The sequence below is a fragment of the Copadichromis virginalis genome, linkage group LG12 (assembly GCF_057382275.1).
Source record: "Copadichromis virginalis isolate Kocher_CV1m ecotype Utaka linkage group LG12, C_Virginalis_male_GT1.1, whole genome shotgun sequence".
Taxonomy (NCBI): domain Eukaryota; kingdom Metazoa; phylum Chordata; class Actinopteri; order Cichliformes; family Cichlidae; genus Copadichromis; species Copadichromis virginalis.
This window is the reverse complement of record NC_140629.1, coordinates 13,358,606-13,380,605: the sequence shown is the minus strand read 5'-3', so window position 1 is coordinate 13,380,605 and position 22,000 is coordinate 13,358,606. Positions and strand designations below refer to the sequence as shown.

Sequence of the window (22,000 nt, the reverse complement as noted above, 5' to 3'; positions counted from 1 at the left end):
TGGGTGTGTGTGTGTGTGTGTAAGATTCACATTATGAGACAGTCCTGCTTTGTCCTTCAGTGATCTACAATTATGATGCCAGTGGCGAACAGGAGCTGTGTCTACAAGTGGGGGACACGGTGCACATACTTGAGAAATTTGAAGGTGAGCAAGCATAAGCACACAGCAGGCCCCGACACATCCCTCTTTCCCCTAATCTAAAGCAAGCTGACACAGGAACTTAAATGAGATGTTGAACTAACTGGCACTCAGTGTGTTATGCATAGTAATGTAAATGAGTCTATTACATTGTCCTCCTGACATCACTCCTATCTCGCTCTATCCCTCAGTGTAACGTTTTTGTTGGGTAATTTATGTCTTCTTAGGCTGGTATAGGGGCTATGCTCTACGCAGGAAATCACAGAAGGTATGGGCAATAGTGCTATATTATCATCATTGTCTTGGTGTGTATGTGTGTGTGTAATTTACTGATCACTATGAAATTTTTCTTTTTCTTCAGGGCATTTTCCCTGCTTCCTACATCCACTTAAAGGAGGCTACGGTTGAGGGAATAGGGTGAGATCACATATCAGTAAACAGATCATTTTGATGATAATCTGCTCTGCTTTTGGTTTGCTGTCCAGCCTTGTGTTTTGCCAGCAACATAGCAGTGCACTTACAATTATCATAAGTGAGGACTCAGTAATGCTTTTCTTGGCTGTGTAAGGAAACCATCCACCTATTTATCATGTATAGAAAAGCACTTGAATCTATCCAAATTATATGACATGATCTATGAGTGATGAGCCACTTTTCCAATGTCTTTCTATTCTCTTTTTGTGGCTGGTAGCCAGCAGGAAATAATTATTCCGGCCGATTTACCCCTGGTACAAGAGCTCGGAGCTACTCTGAGGGAATGGGCCCAGATATGGCAGAAGCTGTATGTGGTATGTGGAGACTTTTTTCTTTTATCTGCCACTTTGACTTTTGTACACACAGTTCCGTGCACCTCTGTTTTTTCACCCCTTTGACACACTTTTGTTATAAAGTTTCATTGCTCTTCATTCCTCTGAAGAAAGGTATTACTTATAATAAAACCTGTTTAACTGGCAGGAGAACAAGACAATTTTGTTCAGGACTGTGCAGCAGATGGCCTACAGCCTCATCGAATATCGATCTCAGATAGTGTCAGGAACGCTGCCCAAGGATGACCTTGTAGAGCTCAAAAAGAAAGTCACAGCAAAGATTGATTATGGAAACCGGTATGAATCCTTTTTTTTTTTTTTTTTCCTTTAGGAACTATTATTGTTGTAAAATCTCCTCAGGTTGTATGGGTGAGCCTTTTAAAATTGCTTCTGTAAACTTATTTGATGCTGTGTTGATCCTCTGGCTTGCTCAGGATTCTGGGTCTGGACCTGGTGGTGCGGGATGAAGCGGGAAACATGCTGAATCCTGACAGGACTAGTACGGTCAGCCTGTTCCGGGCCCATGAGACCGCCTCCCGCAGCGTTGATGACAGGATACAAGAGGAGAAGGCACAGTTCCGATTTGTTGATACTATCACTGGCTGTCAGTTTCATTTAATGTTGTTGTCCACTCACTGTTTCCGGCCTTGTTTTCATCCAGACACGGCTACAGAACCTGGAAATGAGGCGTCAGACTCTTTTCAGTACAGTGCACACCTACAGCTTGTTCATGAACTTGAAAAACTTTGTGTGTAACATTGGAGAAGATGCCGAGCTGCTAATGTCTCTGTATGACCCGGATCAGTCTGAATTCATCAGGTTAGCTTGTTTTTTTTTGTTTTTTGTTTTTTTCTCTTAACTCGACAACTAAACAAGTTTGCCGTTCGATAGTTTGCGCTCGTCTATGCCTCTAAAAGTCTATAGAAATGTTCACAATGTTTATATAATTGATCAGAAAACTTTTAAAGAAGTATTAATGGCTCGCAATACTACAACTGCTAAAGTGAAAAATTAGGAATTGCAATTATTTATGTAATGCAATGGGGGAAAACAAATGTAATAATGGCTGGAGGTTGTGCATTATCGTCAAATAACTCAGCACAGCTCTGCTTTAAATTAGCACTCAAGGCTGATCGTTGTTAGGCATTCATCTGCTTGCTGGTGTAGAAAACTACCGTCTCTATTTGCTGTTAGACATTATACCCGCATAAATAATGGAAGTGATTAAAGCAACCTTTAAAAAGTAAACATTTTGCTAACTGAATGTTAGACAAATTAGTGGTGCAAAACCTCGAAACAGTCATACTGCCGATGCTCATATCTGACCCACCACGTACAAACGCAACGAGTGGAAATGACACTGTTTTCACTTTACGCTCAGACGTTGAGATCTTGTAGATGGAACATTTTAAGTGCAACAAATAGCTTTAGATCTGGCAGGGCTAAAGCTGAAAGAAGTCAGACTTGGCGAGAAAACCCAGGCTGACCAGCTGACCTCAGTGCCTCACTACATCAGCAGATGGCTGGCAGATATTATTCGTGGTTTGCTGTTTAAGCTGCTGGCCTGCAAGCTCTTATTGCTGTTTCTGCAAGTTGCTTTACAACCCACCTCCATCGTTTCATGCTACTCGTGCTTTGTCTCACTGAAGCTGCCGTCACACACGGAGTGATTTGAATGTTAAGCATTGCATTGAACTTCACAGTTGGTTGCTAGTTGAAATTCCGGTTGCCTAGATAGTCCTAAAATGTAGCCTGTCATGCATCACTCTTCAGTATTCAAGGTTCACCTTCTACCAGATTGCAGAAGTTGGAACAGTTTGTTGCCAGGATGGGGCGGGTCCTTCAGTATCTGCGCTGCTCTAGTCCGGCATCTCCTGGTGTAGGTGTCCTGAAGCGGGGGGAGAGCAATCCTGCAGCAGTGTTCTGCTGTACGGATCACTCTCTGGAGAGCTTTTTGGTCCTTCACACAGCTGTTCCCAAACCACGATGTCATGTTCTGTGTGAGGATGCTCTCCACAGCACCTGTATAGAAAATCCTGAGGATCTTTGGAGAGACCCTGAACTTCCTCAGTTGTCGTAGGTGATACAGGCGCTGCCTAGCCTGGACCTGAATGTGGGCAGCCCATGTCAGGTCTGAGGAGATGTGGACACCAAGACACTTGAAGGACTGCACCCTCTCCACTGGAGCTCTATTGATGATAATGGGCTTGTAGTCTCTGTGCTGACCCCTTCTGAAGTCCACCACCAGCTCCTTGGTCTTGCTGACGTTCAGCTGGAGGTGGTTGTCCTGGCACCATGATGCCAGATTCTTCACTTCATCCATGTAGGCCGCCTCATCGTTGTTGGAGATGGCACCCAACACCACTGTGTCATCAGCAAAGTTCACAATGGTGTTGGAGCCATGGGTGGCCACACAGTCTGAAGTGTAGAGGGAGTAGAGCAGTGGCGAGAGGACACATCCCTGAGGTGCTCCTGTGTTGATGGTGATGCTGTTAGAGACGCATCTACCCACCCTCACCACCTGAGTTCTGCCAGTGAGGAAGTCCAACACCCATGCACACAGACGGCTGTTAAGTCCCAGATCCCTCAGCTTTGTGAACAGTCTGCAGGGCACTATTGTGTTAAACACTGAACTATAATCAACAAACAGCATTCGCACATAGTTACCCTGTTTCTTGTCCACGTGGCTGAGAGTGGTGTGTAGGACGTGGGCGATGGCATCCTCTGTGGATCTGTTGGATCTGTAGGCGAACTGCATCGGATCTGTGGTGTTTGGGATGGAGGAGGAGATGATGTTCTTCAGCAGCCTCTCAAACACCTTCATTACTACCGAGGTCAGTGCAACTGGCCGGTAATCGTTCAGGGATGAGGGTTTGCTGTTCTTGGGCACAGGGATGATGGTGGATCTTTTGAAACATGTGGGGACCACAGACTTCGCCAGGGACTCGTTGAAGATGTAAGTGAACACACCTGCTAGCTGGTCAGCACAGCAGCGTAGCAGACGGCCGGTGATGCCGTCTGGTCCCGCTGCTTTCCTTGTGTTAACTCTCCTCAATGCCGCTCGGATGTCATGTTCCGTGATGCTGGTCTATTCTGTTATTCTGCATTCTTATTAGTATTCACTTCACTGGCTTGCCACGGAGATGACCCACCTGCTTCGTGTTGACAGCATTGCTTAAAGCCACCCTGAATGACATTGGCTTTCTATGGTCACCACGTTGCTGCAAATCACTTCCTGTGTAGATGCAGCTTTGATGTCATGTGCATTGTTATGGGATGCTCTGTTCTGTGGGGGTGTCTCGCTGCTGTCCAACCTGCATTTTTCCATATTTGTGCATGGAAATGCAGGGATGTGTGCTCTCGGGGAGGTCCCAGAACAGGGATGTACCGCCAAATATAATTTACTGCAGATGGAATCAGTCTTGTTTTGACTAAAATGGTCCTGACAGAAATACCAATAATGACCGGCTGGTGATGATTCTTTTAGGATGGCTGCATCCTCCTATGTTTGGTAAGGCCTACAGGGACATCTAGGCTCTTATAATTATAGCATTTAAAATATGCAGACACTTGAAATTTTTTTCTGGAAACTTTTGGATTTTATTGGGTGAGACATAAAATAATGCTGCTTTTACATCACTGGCTTTGGTTTCAGATAACGCCGTCTCTAACTGTGACTTTTATTTAAATTCTTGCAGTGAGAACTTCCTGGTGCGCTGGGACAGTACGGGAATGCCTAAAGAAATTGAAAAACTCAACAACCTGCCAGCGCTATTCACGGTAACCAAATCCCTACCCACCACAGTGCGTTCCCTCTCTTTCAGATTTAAACAATCCAAGCGCCGCCTGAAGTCTGTGACAAAGAAGACAATTAGCGTCTGGATTGCTCCTAATTTACTAAAAGTTTCACTGAATGGCTCACTCACAGCACATCATTGAAAATTTGAATGCATTCGCCTCCATTATGTTGCTTCTGCTTAAGTTAATAAGCGGTGCTCTGTAATCAAGTCACTGTGTTAACCTCCATGTGTGCCATCAGGAGCTAGTGGTTTGGAGTGTGATAAAGCCACATTAATCAAGGTGTACAGTTTAAGATTATAGCAAAGCACACAAGTGGATGGTCCTTTGAAAAGTAAAAACCTTGAGAAAAATAAGCATATAAACATGCTGGGAAGGCGATGTGTTTAAAGCTTTTACTCCACTCCTTTATCATGGAAATATTTTCCATCTGGTCCTCAGCTCCAGCCCTGTGTGTGTACACAATGACTGGCAAGTAGAGTCACTGCCTTTTGTACCTAATGCACCTTATCTCTCGCAGTGCCATAATAAATAATCTTTTGTGTGTCTTCTGTGTCCAGGACCTGAGCAGCACTGACTTGATGAGGCAGCGACTCTTCCTGGTGTGCCAGATCATCAGAGTGGGCAGCATGGAGCTGAAAGAGGGCAAGAAACAAACAGGCGGACTTAGGAGACCGTTTGGTGTGGCCGGTGAGGGACTTTTTTATGTCCTAATATTTGTAAGAGCAGTATAAAAGTTCAATTTAAGAAGGAAAAAAAGAAAAAGCTAGCCCTCTCTCGTGGTACAGATGCATGAATAGTTTTGTTGAGGTGGAGAAATGAAAGATCCATGTGTCGAAACGAAATGGGAACACCTGCTTCCTGACCTAGAAAATGCCTTCACTCTGCCTTGGCAAGGCAGTCGGAGGAAAATTGGTTTAGCAACTGTCTTTTTGTTTTCGGCCAGATGATTAGTGGATTTGATGGGAAATGGTTTTCCTCTGGTGTTCCAGCAAATGGACTGAAACCGGAGTCAGAATGAACATTCAACTCAGAAGTCATATTATTCTTAGCCAGGGAAAAAGCGTTTAAAAAAAAAAAAAAAGCATTCTAGGAAAAGATCCGGGTGAAATGAACAATTCAAAGGCAAGATCAAGACCGCTCAATATATCTTACTAAGCTGGCTTTCTGCTGCGCCAGGCAACAGGTGAGCGAGATCCAACACCTGGCTCGGCTTCTTTTTCAGACGTGGAAAATACACTTTCCAGACTTATAAGTTAATTAACTTTCCGAGCTCTTTAAAAAATAAAACAGAAAAAAGGTGATTCCCATTTTGCTGTCGTTTTGGCATTTACTAGAAAACGCTGTCAAATCTAGTTAATTAGCTCGTCTTTTTCAGTCTGCATCCTTACTGTGAATGTGTCAATGTGTTTGTCATTGCAGTTATGGACATAACAGACATTGCCCACGGCAAAATAGATGACGAGGACAAACAGCATTTCATCCCCTTTCAGCAGTGAGTCCTCTAATGTTGTCATATTTTTGCTGTTTACAGGCTCGGTCTTGTTTTGTAACGCAACTCAATTGAGCACAAATAATTCATAAGAACATGAATAGCTCTCGAGTTATACTTACTGCCAACTGTGTTCCATTACGTTTGCTTTTTTTTCTTTTTCCAAGGCTGCAGTTCGACTTTTCCTACACTGTATTTCAAGGACAAAACACTTTTTGCAGTTCTAAATGAAAGAGAAGCTTCAAGATCATGTTTTTAGGGCACCTACAAACTGGAGGGGGAGGGGGGAGATAAACAATGACAGTCATATGTTCACAGGGATCGTAGATGGAAGAGAGCCAAAAATATCTCGACTCATTTCTGGCTTCTGTACAAATTTTACCAAGTTTTAACCTCAGTTTTTCTTTTCTTTTCACTCTAGAACAGATCACTCTGTCTTTTTGAGAAGGTAGAGACCAAAAAATAATACTGATTTAAATTTTCAATTCGTGGCATCCTTCTTATCTTGAAAGACTTTGGCCCTATGTGCTTTGTATCTGACAGGAAATATGCAAGCCTTCAGATAAATATTAGTTTTTGTTTGGACATATACAAAGGAAAGATTGCACCGCTGAGCGTTTTAAGCTTTCCAGCCTTGACAGGTTAATGATTTTTTTTTTCATTTCATTAACAGAGTAAATGTTTTCGCACTGTACGAACAATTAGGTAAATATAAATAGACCAGGGTAAGTAAATTTTTAATTGAACACAAGATAAAAATAAATAAATAAATAACTACAACGAGACACTGTTACATTTTTCTCCTGAGCATTGAACGTGGTGAAAGGCTGTGAGATGGAACCGATTGAGATCACCAGTTTTGGCAAGCTGTCTGTAGCAAACTCTAGAGTTCACCTTACATCTTGGGACACACATTGCCCAGTTTAATCTGAGCTGGTCTGGTGAAGTAGAATAACTAAATAATAACCTAACATATAAAAAAAAAAACGTTCATAGATACATAAACGTTCATATTTAATAAACTTTCCATTTACAAAACAGCATGAGATGCTGCAAGAAAAATGCAGTTACAACAACACGTCTCAGTTTTTCTACATTCAGTTTGCTGTCAGCACAGTGTGTCGGCTTAACTGTCTTAGTCTAATATCATTATGTAAAAGCCTTGGGTGATGTCTTTGTCGGCAAGAAGGCTGTAAAAGTGATGATGATTCAGACCTCTGTCTCAGATTAAATTAATGGTTTGGACAACAGCTCTCGTGATGCGACTCGTCCTTAACAGCCTGTAACACCATGCTTTGTGGTGCAAAATAAAGTAACCCCTCCAAAAAAACAAAAAAAACCCATTGATTTTCTTTCTCTGCTAATTTTACACCTTAAAAAGCCATCCAGTGGACCAGCTGGGACCTTTTGCTGGGCCTATTTTGGCCCTTGATTAACACCCCGATCTGCTGTGTTAACCTGCAGTCACAGGTAGAGCAGACTAGCCATAGCATGGTGTTGGAGAACTGAAAGCTAATCCAACATTGTAGAAGAGTAAAAACACAACATTTCATTGATTTAATGTGATATATTCTTTTGCAGCACACAGAAACCTGACAGTGAAACCTTAGCTGACACGTTTCTGCTTTCCTTGTTCCTTGTTACGAAACCACTACAATAGAGTTTTGTGATTATTCCCTTCTGTGTAATTACAGCGTCGGCACTGTGTAATTCTGTTTTCTGATACAAAGATGTTTGGCTAACCTCGCTGAGTACTTCCATAGTAGTGTAACTGTAAACTAAAAATGTGGTCAAGGGCTTTAAAGTACTTTAAAGATCAAAACTGATCGATTCTTTTTTTGGAAATCTATAAAGAGATTTCAAATTTATACACATTGGTGTTTGTCTTATTAAAAGTTAGAGTAGTGCTAGTATTTTAAGCAGATTTTCTCTGCTGTAGTCACTCGAGCAGAGCAGCAGGGATCTGGGAGAGATGGTGCGTGTTGTCAAAAACTCCAGAAAGCCTCACAGTGCCTTCGCAGCTCTTCCGTCCATTTGTTTGTCACCTGTCAAAGATGCTGGCAGTTGATTCTTTTTTTTTTTTTTTTACTTTCATTGTATTGTCACCTCTATATTTCCTTCTTAGGATAGCTATGGAAACCTACATCCGTCAGAGGCAGCTCATCATGTCTCCGCGCATCCCTTCTCGAGTCATAGGAGAGAATGAGCCCCTCACAGCTGTCTTCAACAAAGTCATTGCCACGCGGGAGGTCAATCACAAAGGCCAGGGTAAAATGAAGTGCTCACAGACAGTGTGTTCCCCTGTGATTTTAGAGGGTTGCTCTAAATTGACCTTTTTTTTTGCTTTGAGGAAAATAATTGATGTGTGAGGGGTCTGCAAGGTGCAGTCTGCCTCATTGAATTTCTTTACATGTTTGCTGGCAGGGCTGTTTGTGACCATGAAGCTTCTCCCAGGGGACCTTGCCCAAGTCAGAAAGGACTACCCCCACTTTGTGGACCGCAGCACCGCTATCGTCAGGAAAATGGGCTTTCCAGAAATCATCCTCCCTGGTGAATTAAAGCCTTTGTTGATGGGCAGTTCTCACGACGGTCATGCTCATTTTAATTGCTCACGAAGCTGTGAGGGGCTTTTTTAAAATTTCTCAACACAACCTTCTGATCGTCTGTTATCCCTCATCCAGGAAACGTGAGGAATGATATTTATGTAACCTTGCTACAAGGAGAATTTGACCGTGGTAAAAAGAAGACCCCCAAAAATGTAGAGGTCATACTGAGTGTGCACGATGATGAAGGCAATCCCATGGAGGTAAAATAGACCAGTGAATGACATTTAAAAAAAATGTAATTTAATTTGATCTTAATGCAGCTTACTGAATGGCATCTTTATATAAGTCATATAATTGTGACAGTATACATGTGGTTGTGGACAGCCCTAAAGATAGAAAAGTGTTCTATTTCACTTATCAACAATCAGAAGTTCTGTTTTTTTTCTGTTTAGTAAACACTAGTCTATAAAAACTGGAAAGCACAGTTCACTTACTCAAGTTGCCCCATACCTCTCTGTTAGAGATTATTGATGAGATTCACCAATAAATATGCCCTATTGTGGATTTTGTAAAACATAATTTGGAGTTGAAGCTTGCTTTGTTGCTTCCAGCTATTTGCAGAATTCTTCCCATTGGTTTAATAAATACCTGCAGCTTTTTAAGATCCATATGAGTGTCTCCAGAATGAGACTTGTCTTTCCAATCCAATGATATCCATGATAACTTCATAACTAGCAGCAAAGTGTGGGACTGTTGGAATGAGAATCAACACCTTCAAAGTCTGAGGCCACTCAAAATAGGGTGGAGTGCTCACTCCTAGACCAGGATGAATTACTACCCCAAATGGAGGATTTGAGTCACTTGCTGTCTTGTTCAAAAGTGATGGGAGAGTGTAGCATGAGATTGACAAACAGATTGGCGCCACGTCCTCAGTGAAGCAGACATTGTAATAATCTGTTGTTAAAGCAAAGCAGACGACTTATTGGCCAATCTAAGTTGCTACCCTCACCTCTGGTCATGAGCTCTGGGTAGTGACTGAAAAAATTAGGTTGCAGATAAATGAGTTTGCTTCAAAGGGTAGCAGGGTTCTCCCTGAAGTGATAGGGTTAGAGTTCAGTCATTTGAGAGGGACTTGGAGTAGAACTGCTGCTCCTTGACATTGAAAGGAGCCAGTTGAGGTGGATTAGGCATCTGATTAGGATGCCTCTTGGAAACCAACTAGTTTCGGGCAAGTCCTAATAGGAGGAGGCCCCAGGGCAGAGCTAGGACTCAACAGAGAAATTATATCTCTCAGCTGGATTGGAAACAACTCTGTGTCCCTTGAGATGAGCTGGAAGAGGTGGCTTGGGTGAGGGAAGTTGGGGCTTCAACTATGACCCAAACTCAGATAAGCGGCAGTGGATGATGTGAAGGAGGGATCTACCAAATTATTCAAGCTAAATTGTTTCTTAAAATCCTTTGGTGGGAGACCATCCGTATTGCTGCATCATTATCTAACTGATAACTGACATTTTGTAACTCTGTATTGATTACATGTAGCAATTTATGTGCTTTGCTGTACTTTAACCAAAAAAGAAAAAAGTTAGAGACAATTGAAAACAGCAGAAAGAACATTGAAGATGTTCCTGTCATGTAAACTAATCTCTTCCTTTAATGTCTTTAGAAAGCCATATTCCCTGGAGCCGGTTATGATGGCATAACGGAGTACAAGTCTGTCATTTACTACCAGGTGAAGCAGCCTTGTTGGAATGAAACAGCGAAGGTAAGCTCACAGCAAGCACCCACATGAGCAGCTCTGTGCCGTCATGTTATCTAATGAGATTTCTTTTCAAAATGGATTTGCTGTGGCTCAATTTATACAATAATCTGTTGGGACTGCATTGGTTGAATGCGCTATATGTAAATCTCCCAACTGCATTTGTTCCATATGCATAATCCTGTATTAGCACATTTCCTAATTCCAGTACCTTTTTTTTCCTTGTCCTTGCAAGGTGACGATTCCCATTGAAGACGTGTGCCGCTGCCACTTGAGGGTGATGTTTAGACACAGATCCTCCCAGGACTGTGAGTGACTGTGCCTTATTTGTATGACAAACACCCACGTGTAATGCTGCCACCATGTTAAACACAGCTAGTGTGAGTGTTCTTGGATGAGTTCCCATCTTTATGCTCCTATGTGCCCTTCAGCTAGGGACAAGTCAGAGAAGCCCTTTGGCATGGCCTTCGTCCGGCTTATGAGAGGAGACGGAACCACGCTGAGAGATGGCAGACACGATCTTATCGTCTATAAGGTATTGTTGCGGAATGATGTATAGGACAGGATGCTTTTCACATATTTATGCTGTGTTAAAGGTAATTCATTGAGCTTTAAGATAAGCAAGAGAATGTTTATTGCTTTTATCTAATTATGCAAAAAGCCTGTCTTGAATAGCTGACAATGGGTAGATGGATTATTCATGAATCTCTCCAGAGTCAATAAATATGAAATTAGATTTCCATTGATCAGTGAAACCTCATGATTCATTCCCTAGTTTCTGACTTTTCCTAGGTTGACGTGAAAAAAGCAGAGGATGCTAAGGTTTATCTCACCTTGCCAGCAACCTGGGCGGAAGTGGAGGAGAAGGAGAAGCAAACGGGAAAGCCGTTCCACCATTCAGGAGTCATTCCTGTGACTAAGGACAGCTTCCAGCTTGCCACACTCACCTGCTCCACTAAACTCACTCAGAATGGTACCATCTGGCTCATCTCTTATTTTTTCTGCCACCCTTCCAGCCTGTCATAATGAAAAGATGTCCTGTCACAAGTGGTGTTTTAAGAAATGAAACAGCTTTGTTGATGGATAGCTAAGCATACTGTCATTTGACCTCCCTGCTGATGGCTTTGAAATTAATTAAAGTGATCCGTGTTGCCAATATTTTGCTGATGTGTTGATGCTGTCTGATGCATTTCTGATTCAATTAATGCTGAAATTTCTGCCTTTTAATGTGGATTACATTAAGTGATGTGGCAACAGAGGAGACGTTGCTCCTGCTGCTTTTTGTGTGTTCATTTGTTTTCTCCCCTTTCTCCTTTAGTGGATCTACTCGGCCTTTTGAACTGGAGGTCTAACACTGAGGATCTTGACCAGATTTTGCAAAGACTCATGGAGGTGGAAGGAAGCGAGATAGTTAAAGTATGCACAAAAATTATCTAGAGTGTTTTAGAACACTGTATTTAATGGAATTGTTGTAACAGGTTTTTGTTTAATCCACAGTTCCTCCAGGACACTCTCGATGCCCTGTTCAACATCATGATGGAAACCTCAGAAAAGGACACCTTTGACACTCCGGTGTTTAATGCCTTGGTTAGTCACAGGAGCTACAATTGCATATAGCCTAATATTAGGATTCTCATCAGTTTAAAAGCCCAAACACAATTAAAACACTCCATAATTGGGATCAACCCATTGCTTAATTGCAGGGGTGTGGAACAAACCTTTTCATAATCCCATCAGTATAAACAACAAATCAAATGTAAATGATTTAACCTGATTAGTGTCTTGCTGAGCTCTTCCTGTCAATGTCCTCTGGCTACCCAATGACAGGCACTGTTGTTGTTGCAGTGAACAAACTGTACAGTATATATGCCCATTTTCAGTCAGCTGATCAAAACACATCAAAGACAGCTGACAAAAAAAAAAAGTTTACATGCAACAGCAGCCAGTGTCAGTATGTGTTAAATCCTACTGTTGAGTTTCAGTTTGGGTTCTCTCAGGCTGAATCAGTTCACAGGGATGAAAATGAGTCATAATAATAAAACTGAACTGATTTCACAAGTTTAGAATTTTTTTTCCTTCCCAAATTTAAATTCATTCTGAAATTTACAAAAATTGTGCGAAAGTTGCTGCGATCACCAGCCTTGATGATAAATGCAGTTCCTGTGCCTGCTTCTTAAAAGCCACCCAGTGTTTTTGGCTTTTGAACACGTTTAATGCTCCAGCGTAGTCCATCAGAACTGCTTGTGAGATGATTGATCCCTACCCCCGCAAACACACACACACTTTCTTTTTTTTATGCCAAGGTTGGCAAGAACCCACTGTTTATTATTACTATGACTCCTGAAAGCAGCAATCTGACTTTCACACCCAGGCTGTGCGATGGTGACAGAGTAATCGGGGTTAAAACTTTCTTGTCTCTCTGTTTTCTTCCGTTTGTAACATAACTGAATCTGGCACTTCTCGTGCAAACAGCTAAGTGGAACGCTGTGAATGCCTTCTAGGACGCGCTGTATGAAAATGTGTGTTGTCATCTCTATATTTAAATCATATCATGCCTCCCTCTTGTCTGTGATGGCAGACTTTATGAAATATGGCCATTCATAGCAGCTTTGAGCGCATTTGCCTCTTGATGTTTTTCCGATTGTTTGAACTAATACTTTTTTACCAAAACCTGGCACTTCGTGTGAAGTAGTGACTGTGTGATGCTCTGTTTGCATTAGCGCCTACTTGATACAGCCTTTCTATAACGTTAGAGGAGTGAACAACTTTTCATTTACATAAAATGATAACCTTTATGAACTGTTTTAATCTGCACAGACTTTAGTTTTATTTCCTCCTTGTTCCTTTTGCTTTTATCCAGGTATTTATAATTACTCTTATTGGCGACATCAAATTCCAGCACTTTAACCCCGTCTTGGAAACCTACATCAACAAGCACTTCAGCGCCACCTTGGCTTACGTGTGAGTCCCCGTTCTATATTTATACTTTTAATAGCTTGTGCTGTTTATTCTTAATTCTTTCAGCTCTTCTTCTCCTCCCACACCATAATTACCCCCTTAGACCTTAATGTCTAACTGATTCACTTTCTCAGGAAGCTAACCGGGGTGCTTAACTACTATGTGGGCCATGCTGAAGAGCCTGGCCTGACTGAGAGACTCTATGCTGCACTCAAAGCTCTCAAGTACCTGTTCAGGTTTATTGTACAGTCCCGAGTCCTCTATCTCAGGTGTGAGAAGCACTGCAACACAAGAATCCACTCAGCATTTCCATCATTCGGAGGGTGACTTCTTGTGTTTTAATGGTGGTGTTTTTACTGCAGGTTCTATGGGAACAGCGAGGACGGAGACGCTTTCTTCAACTCCATCCGCACCCTCTTCCTCTCTTTCAACTCTCTCATGGACAGACCGCTGGATGAGGGAGTAAAGATAAAGGTACATTGAAGGTGTTTGTGTGTTTAGGAACTAAATGTATCATGTGGAAGCATTTTATAATTGTATTTATTTATTTATTTTTAACCAAAAAGCCATTTGTCTAGCTTTACAATGGAACTAAAATGCAGCTGGTCAGACTTTATGAAGATATTATTTTGGTTTTTGGTCTCTGTTTTTCTGCTGCTGCTGTTCAATAACTGCAGCAATCCAGCTGTGAAAAATGTGTTACACTGTTGTACACAAGTTATGGAGGAAGCTGTACAAATTAACTGCAAAATAATGTGAGCTCTTTGCTGGCGGGCTCGATGAGGTGAGGAACAAGCTCAGTTAAAAAGCTTGTTTGACTAGAGAATAAAAATCGTCTTCAGCCTGATGAGACCTGATTCTTTTCTTTTTTTCAGGGGGCTATATTGAAATACCTCCCCAGCATCATTAATGACATCCAGACTGTGTTTGATCCTGTGGAGCTCAGGTAACTCTCCAGAGAGTTTGCACAGCGGGAAATGATAATTGCCTGTCTACGTGCAAATTGTCATATTTACTTCTGAGCAAAGGAGGCGTTTTTCCTCAATTCTTGCCGCAGTAAAATCAACCCGTCGTGTGTGCGGCTCATTAGTCCTCTGTGACTATAATTACTGGATGTGAAATGTGAATAGCATTAAAATTGTCACAGCTGCTCTTTTGCCTCTTTTTCTTTCAGCGTTCTCCTCGCGAAGTTCATCGAGAGCATTCCCGACTCTCAGCTCGTGCGTCAGAAGCTTGGTTGCATGTGTAAAATGGTGGAGAGTGACCTTTTCAGGCAGCCAGGTAGGAGTCCTTGAGGCTCAAAAAAAAAAGCCTGTGATGACATTTCGTACGAGATGAAAGAGGAAAAACAACTTTTACACTTGCGTACAAGTTTATTAGGTTAGATCCATTAACGGGAAATGTGCCGTGTTCCCTCAGAGTGTCGAGATGTGCTTCTGCCGCTTGTTACCGATCAGCTGAGTGGGCAGCTGGACGACCACTCGACTAAACCAGACTACGAGGCCTGCGTCCAGCTGCTCAGCACAGTGCTGGACAACCTGGACCGCAAAGACGTGGTGAGGCAATTACTGGTTCACGTCCAAATTACCGTAGGAATTATCTCGTCAGAAATGAGGTGGTCGATACGAGCTGCCAAAATTCAATTTATCCACAGAGAGCGTAAAGAGCTTAGGTATCCATGGGGATCACAAAGAAAAACTGCTACTCTTTACCATCACAAGGAGCCAGTTGGATTGAATTGAGCCTATTTTTAGATTTTATCTTAGTACTTTTAACTGGAGAAAAAAGCCTCAGGCAGACCCATAGCATGCTGGAGGGATTATAGATCTCATCTAACCTGGAGGAGTCTGCGATCCTCTGGAGAAGCTGGAGGATGTAGTTAAGGATAGGAATGTCTTGGCTGCTCTGCTTACCCTGCTGCCACTGTTGTGCTTATCCAAGATAAGCTGTTCAAAATGGATGGATGGATGGTTAAGTGGAACATCTAGTTATCCCAGTTTGACTTTTACTTGCCTAGGTTTTGAAATATTGCTCTCTAGTGACTTTTCCTCTCTCCCCCCCCACCCTATTATACCGGAGATGAATGGAATTACCTTCTTTGATGCTCCAGTGAGAAGAAAAATGGCAGTCACATCACTTCCCACATAGGTTGTCTGGATAATCCACAAACCTACATTTACTAGTGTGAAGCCTACCTTCTAACGTTGATAAATATGAAAAATACACATTAAATTATTTCATCCTTTTATTTTATACCTAAAGAAAAACAGCAGACCACAACAGACCAGCGACCTGCCCATATTCACGAATTCCAAAAATAGAGCTATGTCAAAGGATGATTCAGCACAAGCATGACAGAGTAATAAAGTAGAAAGCAATAAATTCAACAAATCCCACTGCAGTATCTTTTTACTGTTTAGATGAGAGAGCAGGCTTCGTGTGTAGCTTGGTGATATGCAAACTGCTGCTGAGTTTACACTCAGCTTTGTGGTCAAAAATGTAGCCAAGCTGACAACGTGGTGTCAGTAAATTTAGAGCTGAATCCATTAAAACGCTAAAAACCTTAGAGCTGGCAGTCTCTTATAGGTTGTACACATTTGTTTGTATTTTTGAATTGTTTCTAAGTTTTCTTTCCATTGCCAGAAAGCATAAATTAATCCTGATTAATTTAGTTTGCAACTGAATGTGGTCAATTTCATGCAATCTGGTAAAAATCACAAATCTGGAGCCTTCTGCATGTACACAAAATGTACAATAACTATTCATATTCATAATCCAGCCAGAACCACGTGGATTTGTAACAGGATTTCAGACATTCCCCCACAAACAGGGACATAATTGCTGCAGGACAGCAATTCAACTGCAAAATGACGTAGCCTCTCTTATATAAAGGATTATAACCAGAATACAACCCGATGGCAACCAGTTGAGTTGAGTTCCAACTCTGAACTCATTGGAACAGAATGACTGTGATTAGCTGGAACGTGCGGCAGCAGTCTGCTATTATTTACAAGCCTTCGCCAGTTTGTCTGAGAGTGATTGCAGTCAGCACGAATCAGGCCGTGATGGTTTAGAGACGGATTCCACCAGGAAACCAGAGGTCACACAGAGGTTGAGGTTGTTGCACTCTCAACCACCTGAGGAGCAGTTAGTTGCCACAACTACTTGTTAGTCAGAAATGGGGGGGGGTGGACGACCACAATTTTTCTCTTGAATTTTTACTCTAATATGACTAAAATCCAGACATGACAGTTTCTGATACAGAAATGCTTGACAACTGGAATTAGTGAATCAATCCACTAATTGATTGAGTTATTATATTTTATGTGTGTATGTGTGCGTGTGTGTCTATTTTAAAATTAAATACTGTGGGCACCGCAAAGGGAATTTCATTCATCTCCACGGGGACAAATACTGTCAAAGCTGAGTATTTCAAAAATAATGAAAGCGCCCCTGTTAACAGTTTAACAAAAAGGGATTCTGTCAGTCTGTGACAGCACGTCTACGTCGCTGGTAACGGTGCCTGAAGCTGTTCTGTCTGCGCAGGGTCCAACCAGGGGGCACGTTCAGCTGATAATGGAGAGGCTTCTTCGCAGGGTTAATCGCACTGTCATCAGCATGGACCGATCATCTCCTCTCATTGTAAGACACACTCATATTACAGCTGAAATGTGTCCTTGACAACCACATTGTCAGCATTGGTTTTAATATTAATGGCACTGACATGAACAATGGCTATATATATATAGCTGAATATGTAAAATATGTGCTGAAAGTGTCTTTTTTTTTTTTACTTTAAAGATATTTGACTGTCTCTCTCTTGTGGCAGGGTCACTATCTCGCCTGCATGACGGCGATCCTCAAACAAATGGACGACATGCATTACTCCCACTACATCAGCACCTTCAAGACGAGACAGGATATCATTGTAAGTGTCTTGGTTCCTCCCCTCTTGGCTACAGCTTGTCCTGAAGCATCTCATCAATAATGGGCTTTAAACCACCCAGGCCACTTACTGCTCCTTAAGAGAATATTGATTCTAGACATTTCATGCAGTGGATTAAGCACGCATGATGAGGATGTCCGTGGGCCTTAATTAAGCCGTGGGACCATTATGCCTGACTGACGTGTAGTTGCAGTGCTGTGAATTTTTGGCAGGTTTTATTATATTTCTTTAAAGGGCTGGAGAGTAAACCCATGCAGTAATGATTTTATTGTACTTTTGACCCAAGGACTTCCTCATGGAGACATTCATCATGTTTAAAGACCTCATGGGAAATGTCTTCCCCGCTGACTGGATGGTCATGAACCTGGTGCAGATGGGAGTCTTCCTCAGGGCCATTAACCTGTACTCAGACGTCCTTAACAAGTTTTTCCTGGACAAGGCGCATTTTGAACTCCAGGTTAGTCTCGTCCTCCTCCTGCTTCAGTAGAGGTTACATTCTTTATTAAACACAAACTCGAAATCGGTTAATTATGGTATTAATATTTGAAAACCCTGCTTCCCCTCGCAGCTGTGGAATAACTACTTTCATTTGACCGTGGCGTTTCTCACTCACAAGACGCTGCAGCTGGAGTCCTTCTCTCAAGAAAAACGAAACAAGATACTGAACAAGTGAGACCATTTACTATTCATCAGACAGGTTATTAAAGATAACAAACAGATTGTGCGTTGTGTAGAATGTAAACAAAAATAGAGTGCGTTTTATAATTGGCTAAATATGGAAGAAAAGCATATTAAATGCTGAAGAATAAATGTGTTTTCATTTTTATTTTTAATACACAATACAAGAAAAAAAAGACTGGCATCACTTTTGTTTTGAAAAGTCCTTATTTTTGAAAGCACATTTGTTTTCTTCTAATGTAACCTGAAATTGATTGGAAATCTTGTAAATGGCAAATAATGATTAATGGAATAATTCATCATAAATCATTTATGAATTTTTTAATGGAGTATCTACAAAGGCATACATTGGGCCTCGTTAGCAACCATTACTTCTGTTCTCCTGTGGCACATTGTGCTACCGAACTCAAGTTCATCACATTAAAAGACTGATTAATCATTTGAAAACCCCATTCCTATTATGTCCGCTGTTGCATTGATTAAAGAAGTGGTAAATTTGGTTAGTGGAGCGGGTGGAGAATCAGGCTCTGCGGGTCAAATTATAGTGTTAAAATGGACCAAAAAAATTGAAATCTAATGTTCTTCTCAAGTTCTAAGAAATAAAGGGTATCCTGGTAATTCAACAGTATGTACCACTCCATTTAAACAAACTGGTTTTAGTGGGAAGCCAGAGTACCTACAGGAGTTTGACAGATACCTCACAGGTCCTTATCTGCCAGCTTCTCAAACTAAAAGAACAAGAGAGTTTTTGATTCAATTTTATTGATATAGCGCAAATAATAGCAACAGTGGCCTAAAGGTGCTTTACATTGTACAGACCATACAGTAATACAGACCCAGCAATCAGATGGCCCTTTATGATCTACCGAATCCAAACTGGAAGCTGAAGAGGTGGCTGAAAGCTGAAGGCTCTGCCTCCCATTTTACTTTTAAATACTCTAGCAAGCAAGTGAGCTGCTCTATATGGGTGATATGGTACTACGAGGTAGGATGTGGTCTGATAATTATTTGTTCTATTTTTTGTTTTCCTTTCTGCAGTTAAATATAAGATTTAAATCATATGCAAATGACTGCATTTTGTCATCATTTCCCATTTGCACACCTCTTATGCCACTTTTGTTGTGGTTGTAGAGCATATTTTAACAACGCTTTGATTGAATTTTGCTGCAGATACGGAGACATGAGGAAGACTATTGGATTTAAGATCAGAGATATGTGGTATAATCTCGGTGAGTGTGCTGGACCATCTGGTAATGCTTCTGTTATCACAGAGTTTGTGGAACTGTGTATTCATTCCCTGCAAGTAATGCAAGGGGAATAACAAGACAATATTTTTTTATTGTCCGGCTTCATATTTTGTTGTTGTTTTGTTTGCCACATTATTAGATTTGTCCTCTCTTTGTTGAGAATGAAGATGTGGTTTATTGCCTCCTCAAATAACACTATGATGTTTCTGTGTGATAATGTTCGTTGTCCCTCAGGCCCCCACAAAATGAAGTTCATCCCAGCTATGGTCGGACCCATTCTGGAGGTCACATTAGTGCCTGAGCCCGAACTGAGGAAAGCCACCATCCCAATCTTCTTTGATATGATGCAGTGCGAGCACAACTTCAGCCCTGGACACACGTTTGAAACGGTGAAAATCTGCCTCAGAAGTTCGCCACTTTGGTGGTTTTTGTTTGAATTCTGCGAAAGCTGCTCTTGGCTAAATATGACATTTGTGATGCTTGTGTGATGGTGGCCTTGGTTACTTTATTTATTTTTTAAATTTTCTTTTCATCTTTGCAGTTTGAAAATGAATTGATAACAAAATTGGATCAAGAGGTAGAGGGAGGACGAGGGGATGAGCAGTACAAAGTCCTGCTGGAGAAAACGTAAGCCAGAGGAGCAGATCAAACAGCAAAGATTTCTTTTACCCGAATCTGTTTAAGGAGTACACCGCACTGATGAAAAGCACTGATTCTTTCTCAAAAAGGGATTCGCATAGGATTGCTTCAAAAAATAATACAAAGGCCTTTCTGATTGTATTTTGATTCGGCTCTCAAGGAGCCAGAAGAGCGAGGTAGTCTGTTAGAATTGTAAGCAGTGTCTAATAAAGCGATGTCTCTCAGGGACAGAATGTACCATTCTGGAATAATAAAGCAAATTTTATTGTGTTTGTCAGAAAGAAAGTCGGGCTTTAGCAAAGTGATGAACTAGAAATTTACCTTTACAATTGAAGAGTGGTCTATAAATGACTTTTGTTTTGTTGGGTATGTGTAGATTATTGGAGCACTGCAGACGCCACAGATACCTGTCCCAGTCAGGAGAAGAGCTGGCTCTGCTGCTGAGCAGCCTGCTGGAGAATCTACTGGCGTACCGCACCATCACACATGATGAGAGCCCCGAGCACCGCATGAGCTGCACCGTCAATGTGCTGGTATGCCCTCTGCCTATATTAACCAAAGGTGTAATGCTATTTGCAATATAAAGCAATCACCTATGCAAATAGCTTGAAAGAAAATGTTTAAAGAAAAAGCATCAAATTTTCCCTCTTTTTTTTTTTTTTTTTTTTTCCTTCCTGCAGAATTTCTACAAAGAGAAGAAGAGGGAGGACATTTACATTAGGTGTGTCAGATTGAGACGTAAAGCCTATTGGTTTGCAGGCTAATGGGCGAGCTGTGTCTAACCGCTGTGCTCTTGTAACAGGTACTTGTACAAGCTGCGAGATTTGCACCTGGACTGTGAGAACTACACAGAGGCAGCCTATACTCTGCTGCTGCATGCCGAATTACTGGAGGTCTCTGACACATCAAAGCCTTTTTTTTTTTTTTTTTTTTTTTTGACAGAGAGATCTTTTTTTTAAAGTCTGAGCTGTTTAATCTTTTTCAAGTGTGCTTCTAAATGGTGAACTGAATGCTTATTTATGGTTATTTGCTTTAACGCAGTGGTCCGACAAACCTTGCGCAGCTCATCTGATACCTCGGGGAGACGGGGAGCATGTGTGGACCCAGCAGGAGCTGAAAGAGAGGCTCTTCCAGGATATTATATGTTACTTGGACAAGGGCAAGGTGATTATTAGCTGCTCTACATGTGAGCTGTTGTCTTAGCATGAGGCTTAAACCACTCCAGAGAATGTCTGTTCTGTAAGTCAACATTGGCAAACTTCTCAGGAAGTTGCAAAAGCAACAAAAACACAGACCCAGCCACAAGACTCTTGAGTTGTGACAGCGTTTAGGCTTCTCAGTAGTTAGCGCATGAAGCATCAACTGTTATCCCCCGAAGCTGTGAGGTAGGGGTTTTTACCGAGAACAGCAGGGGGAACCAGATGGCGAAGTATACCTTGTGTTATGTTTACAGTAGTCCCTCTTATGACCGAGTGGTGCATGTGTCTTCTCAGATGTGGGAAAAGGCCATTGAGCTGGGCAAACAGCTGGCCAAGATGCACGAGAGCCACATGTTTGACTTCATGGAGCTGAGCCAGCTACTGGTAAGAAGAGATGCTTTAGAATTGAGTACTGCAAATAAAGCACTGTGATTACTGAAACCTCAGAGAAAGTCACCTTCATAAACAGATAGGGAAAACAACTGATATAAAGTGCAGACTCTCATTGTTTATGGCCTCATTAATACTAATTTAAATGAGCGTGATGACAAGAATTATGTGCCAGCTCGTTCGAGGCTGCAGCCGGTTCTCTGGGAAGGAGAGAAGAGAGTGTGTGCGGTAACCTTTTGCTGAGCTCATTTTCACTCCGACAGCGTCTGCTGATAGTGTGGAGTTTAATTTGATTATGTGCAGTCTAGTTATAAAGTCTCTCAGCGTTAGTCATTTTGTATATTTGTGCTTCAGAAGTCTTTTCTTGAAATTAGGTAAAAGATAATGAAAGTTTTGTTGCAGTGATT

General features: G+C 41.7%; 1 protein-coding gene across 3 annotated transcripts in view; it reads left to right on the top strand.

The window, feature by feature from the left end:
• Positions 1-22,000, top strand: part of dock5 (dedicator of cytokinesis 5) — a 39,367-nt gene that overhangs the window by 7,814 nt on the left and 9,553 nt on the right. For all 3 annotated transcript variants that reach the window (XM_085474767.1, XM_085474766.1, XM_085474765.1), the window contains exons 2-38: positions 61-144; positions 366-406; positions 500-555; positions 830-926; positions 1,093-1,241; positions 1,379-1,514; positions 1,606-1,763; positions 4,643-4,724; positions 5,303-5,432; positions 6,165-6,237; positions 8,360-8,502; positions 8,659-8,784; positions 8,916-9,040; positions 10,444-10,542; positions 10,772-10,844; positions 10,968-11,071; positions 11,329-11,509; positions 11,855-11,952; positions 12,034-12,123; positions 13,397-13,497; positions 13,629-13,763; positions 13,857-13,968; positions 14,370-14,440; positions 14,669-14,775; positions 14,914-15,050; positions 17,041-17,136; positions 17,324-17,422; positions 17,727-17,897; positions 18,009-18,109; positions 19,289-19,347; positions 19,600-19,754; positions 19,907-19,992; positions 20,381-20,537; positions 20,685-20,725; positions 20,807-20,897; positions 21,046-21,168; positions 21,498-21,587. In XM_085474767.1, coding sequence (XP_085330893.1) covers positions 61-144; positions 366-406; positions 500-555; positions 830-926; positions 1,093-1,241; positions 1,379-1,514; positions 1,606-1,763; positions 4,643-4,724; positions 5,303-5,432; positions 6,165-6,237; positions 8,360-8,502; positions 8,659-8,784; positions 8,916-9,040; positions 10,444-10,542; positions 10,772-10,844; positions 10,968-11,071; positions 11,329-11,509; positions 11,855-11,952; positions 12,034-12,123; positions 13,397-13,497; positions 13,629-13,763; positions 13,857-13,968; positions 14,370-14,440; positions 14,669-14,775; positions 14,914-15,050; positions 17,041-17,136; positions 17,324-17,422; positions 17,727-17,897; positions 18,009-18,109; positions 19,289-19,347; positions 19,600-19,754; positions 19,907-19,992; positions 20,381-20,537; positions 20,685-20,725; positions 20,807-20,897; positions 21,046-21,168; positions 21,498-21,587 — 3,977 coding nt within the window. The remainder of the gene's footprint in view (positions 1-60; positions 145-365; positions 407-499; positions 556-829; positions 927-1,092; positions 1,242-1,378; positions 1,515-1,605; positions 1,764-4,642; positions 4,725-5,302; positions 5,433-6,164; positions 6,238-8,359; positions 8,503-8,658; positions 8,785-8,915; positions 9,041-10,443; positions 10,543-10,771; positions 10,845-10,967; positions 11,072-11,328; positions 11,510-11,854; positions 11,953-12,033; positions 12,124-13,396; positions 13,498-13,628; positions 13,764-13,856; positions 13,969-14,369; positions 14,441-14,668; positions 14,776-14,913; positions 15,051-17,040; positions 17,137-17,323; positions 17,423-17,726; positions 17,898-18,008; positions 18,110-19,288; positions 19,348-19,599; positions 19,755-19,906; positions 19,993-20,380; positions 20,538-20,684; positions 20,726-20,806; positions 20,898-21,045; positions 21,169-21,497; positions 21,588-22,000) is intronic.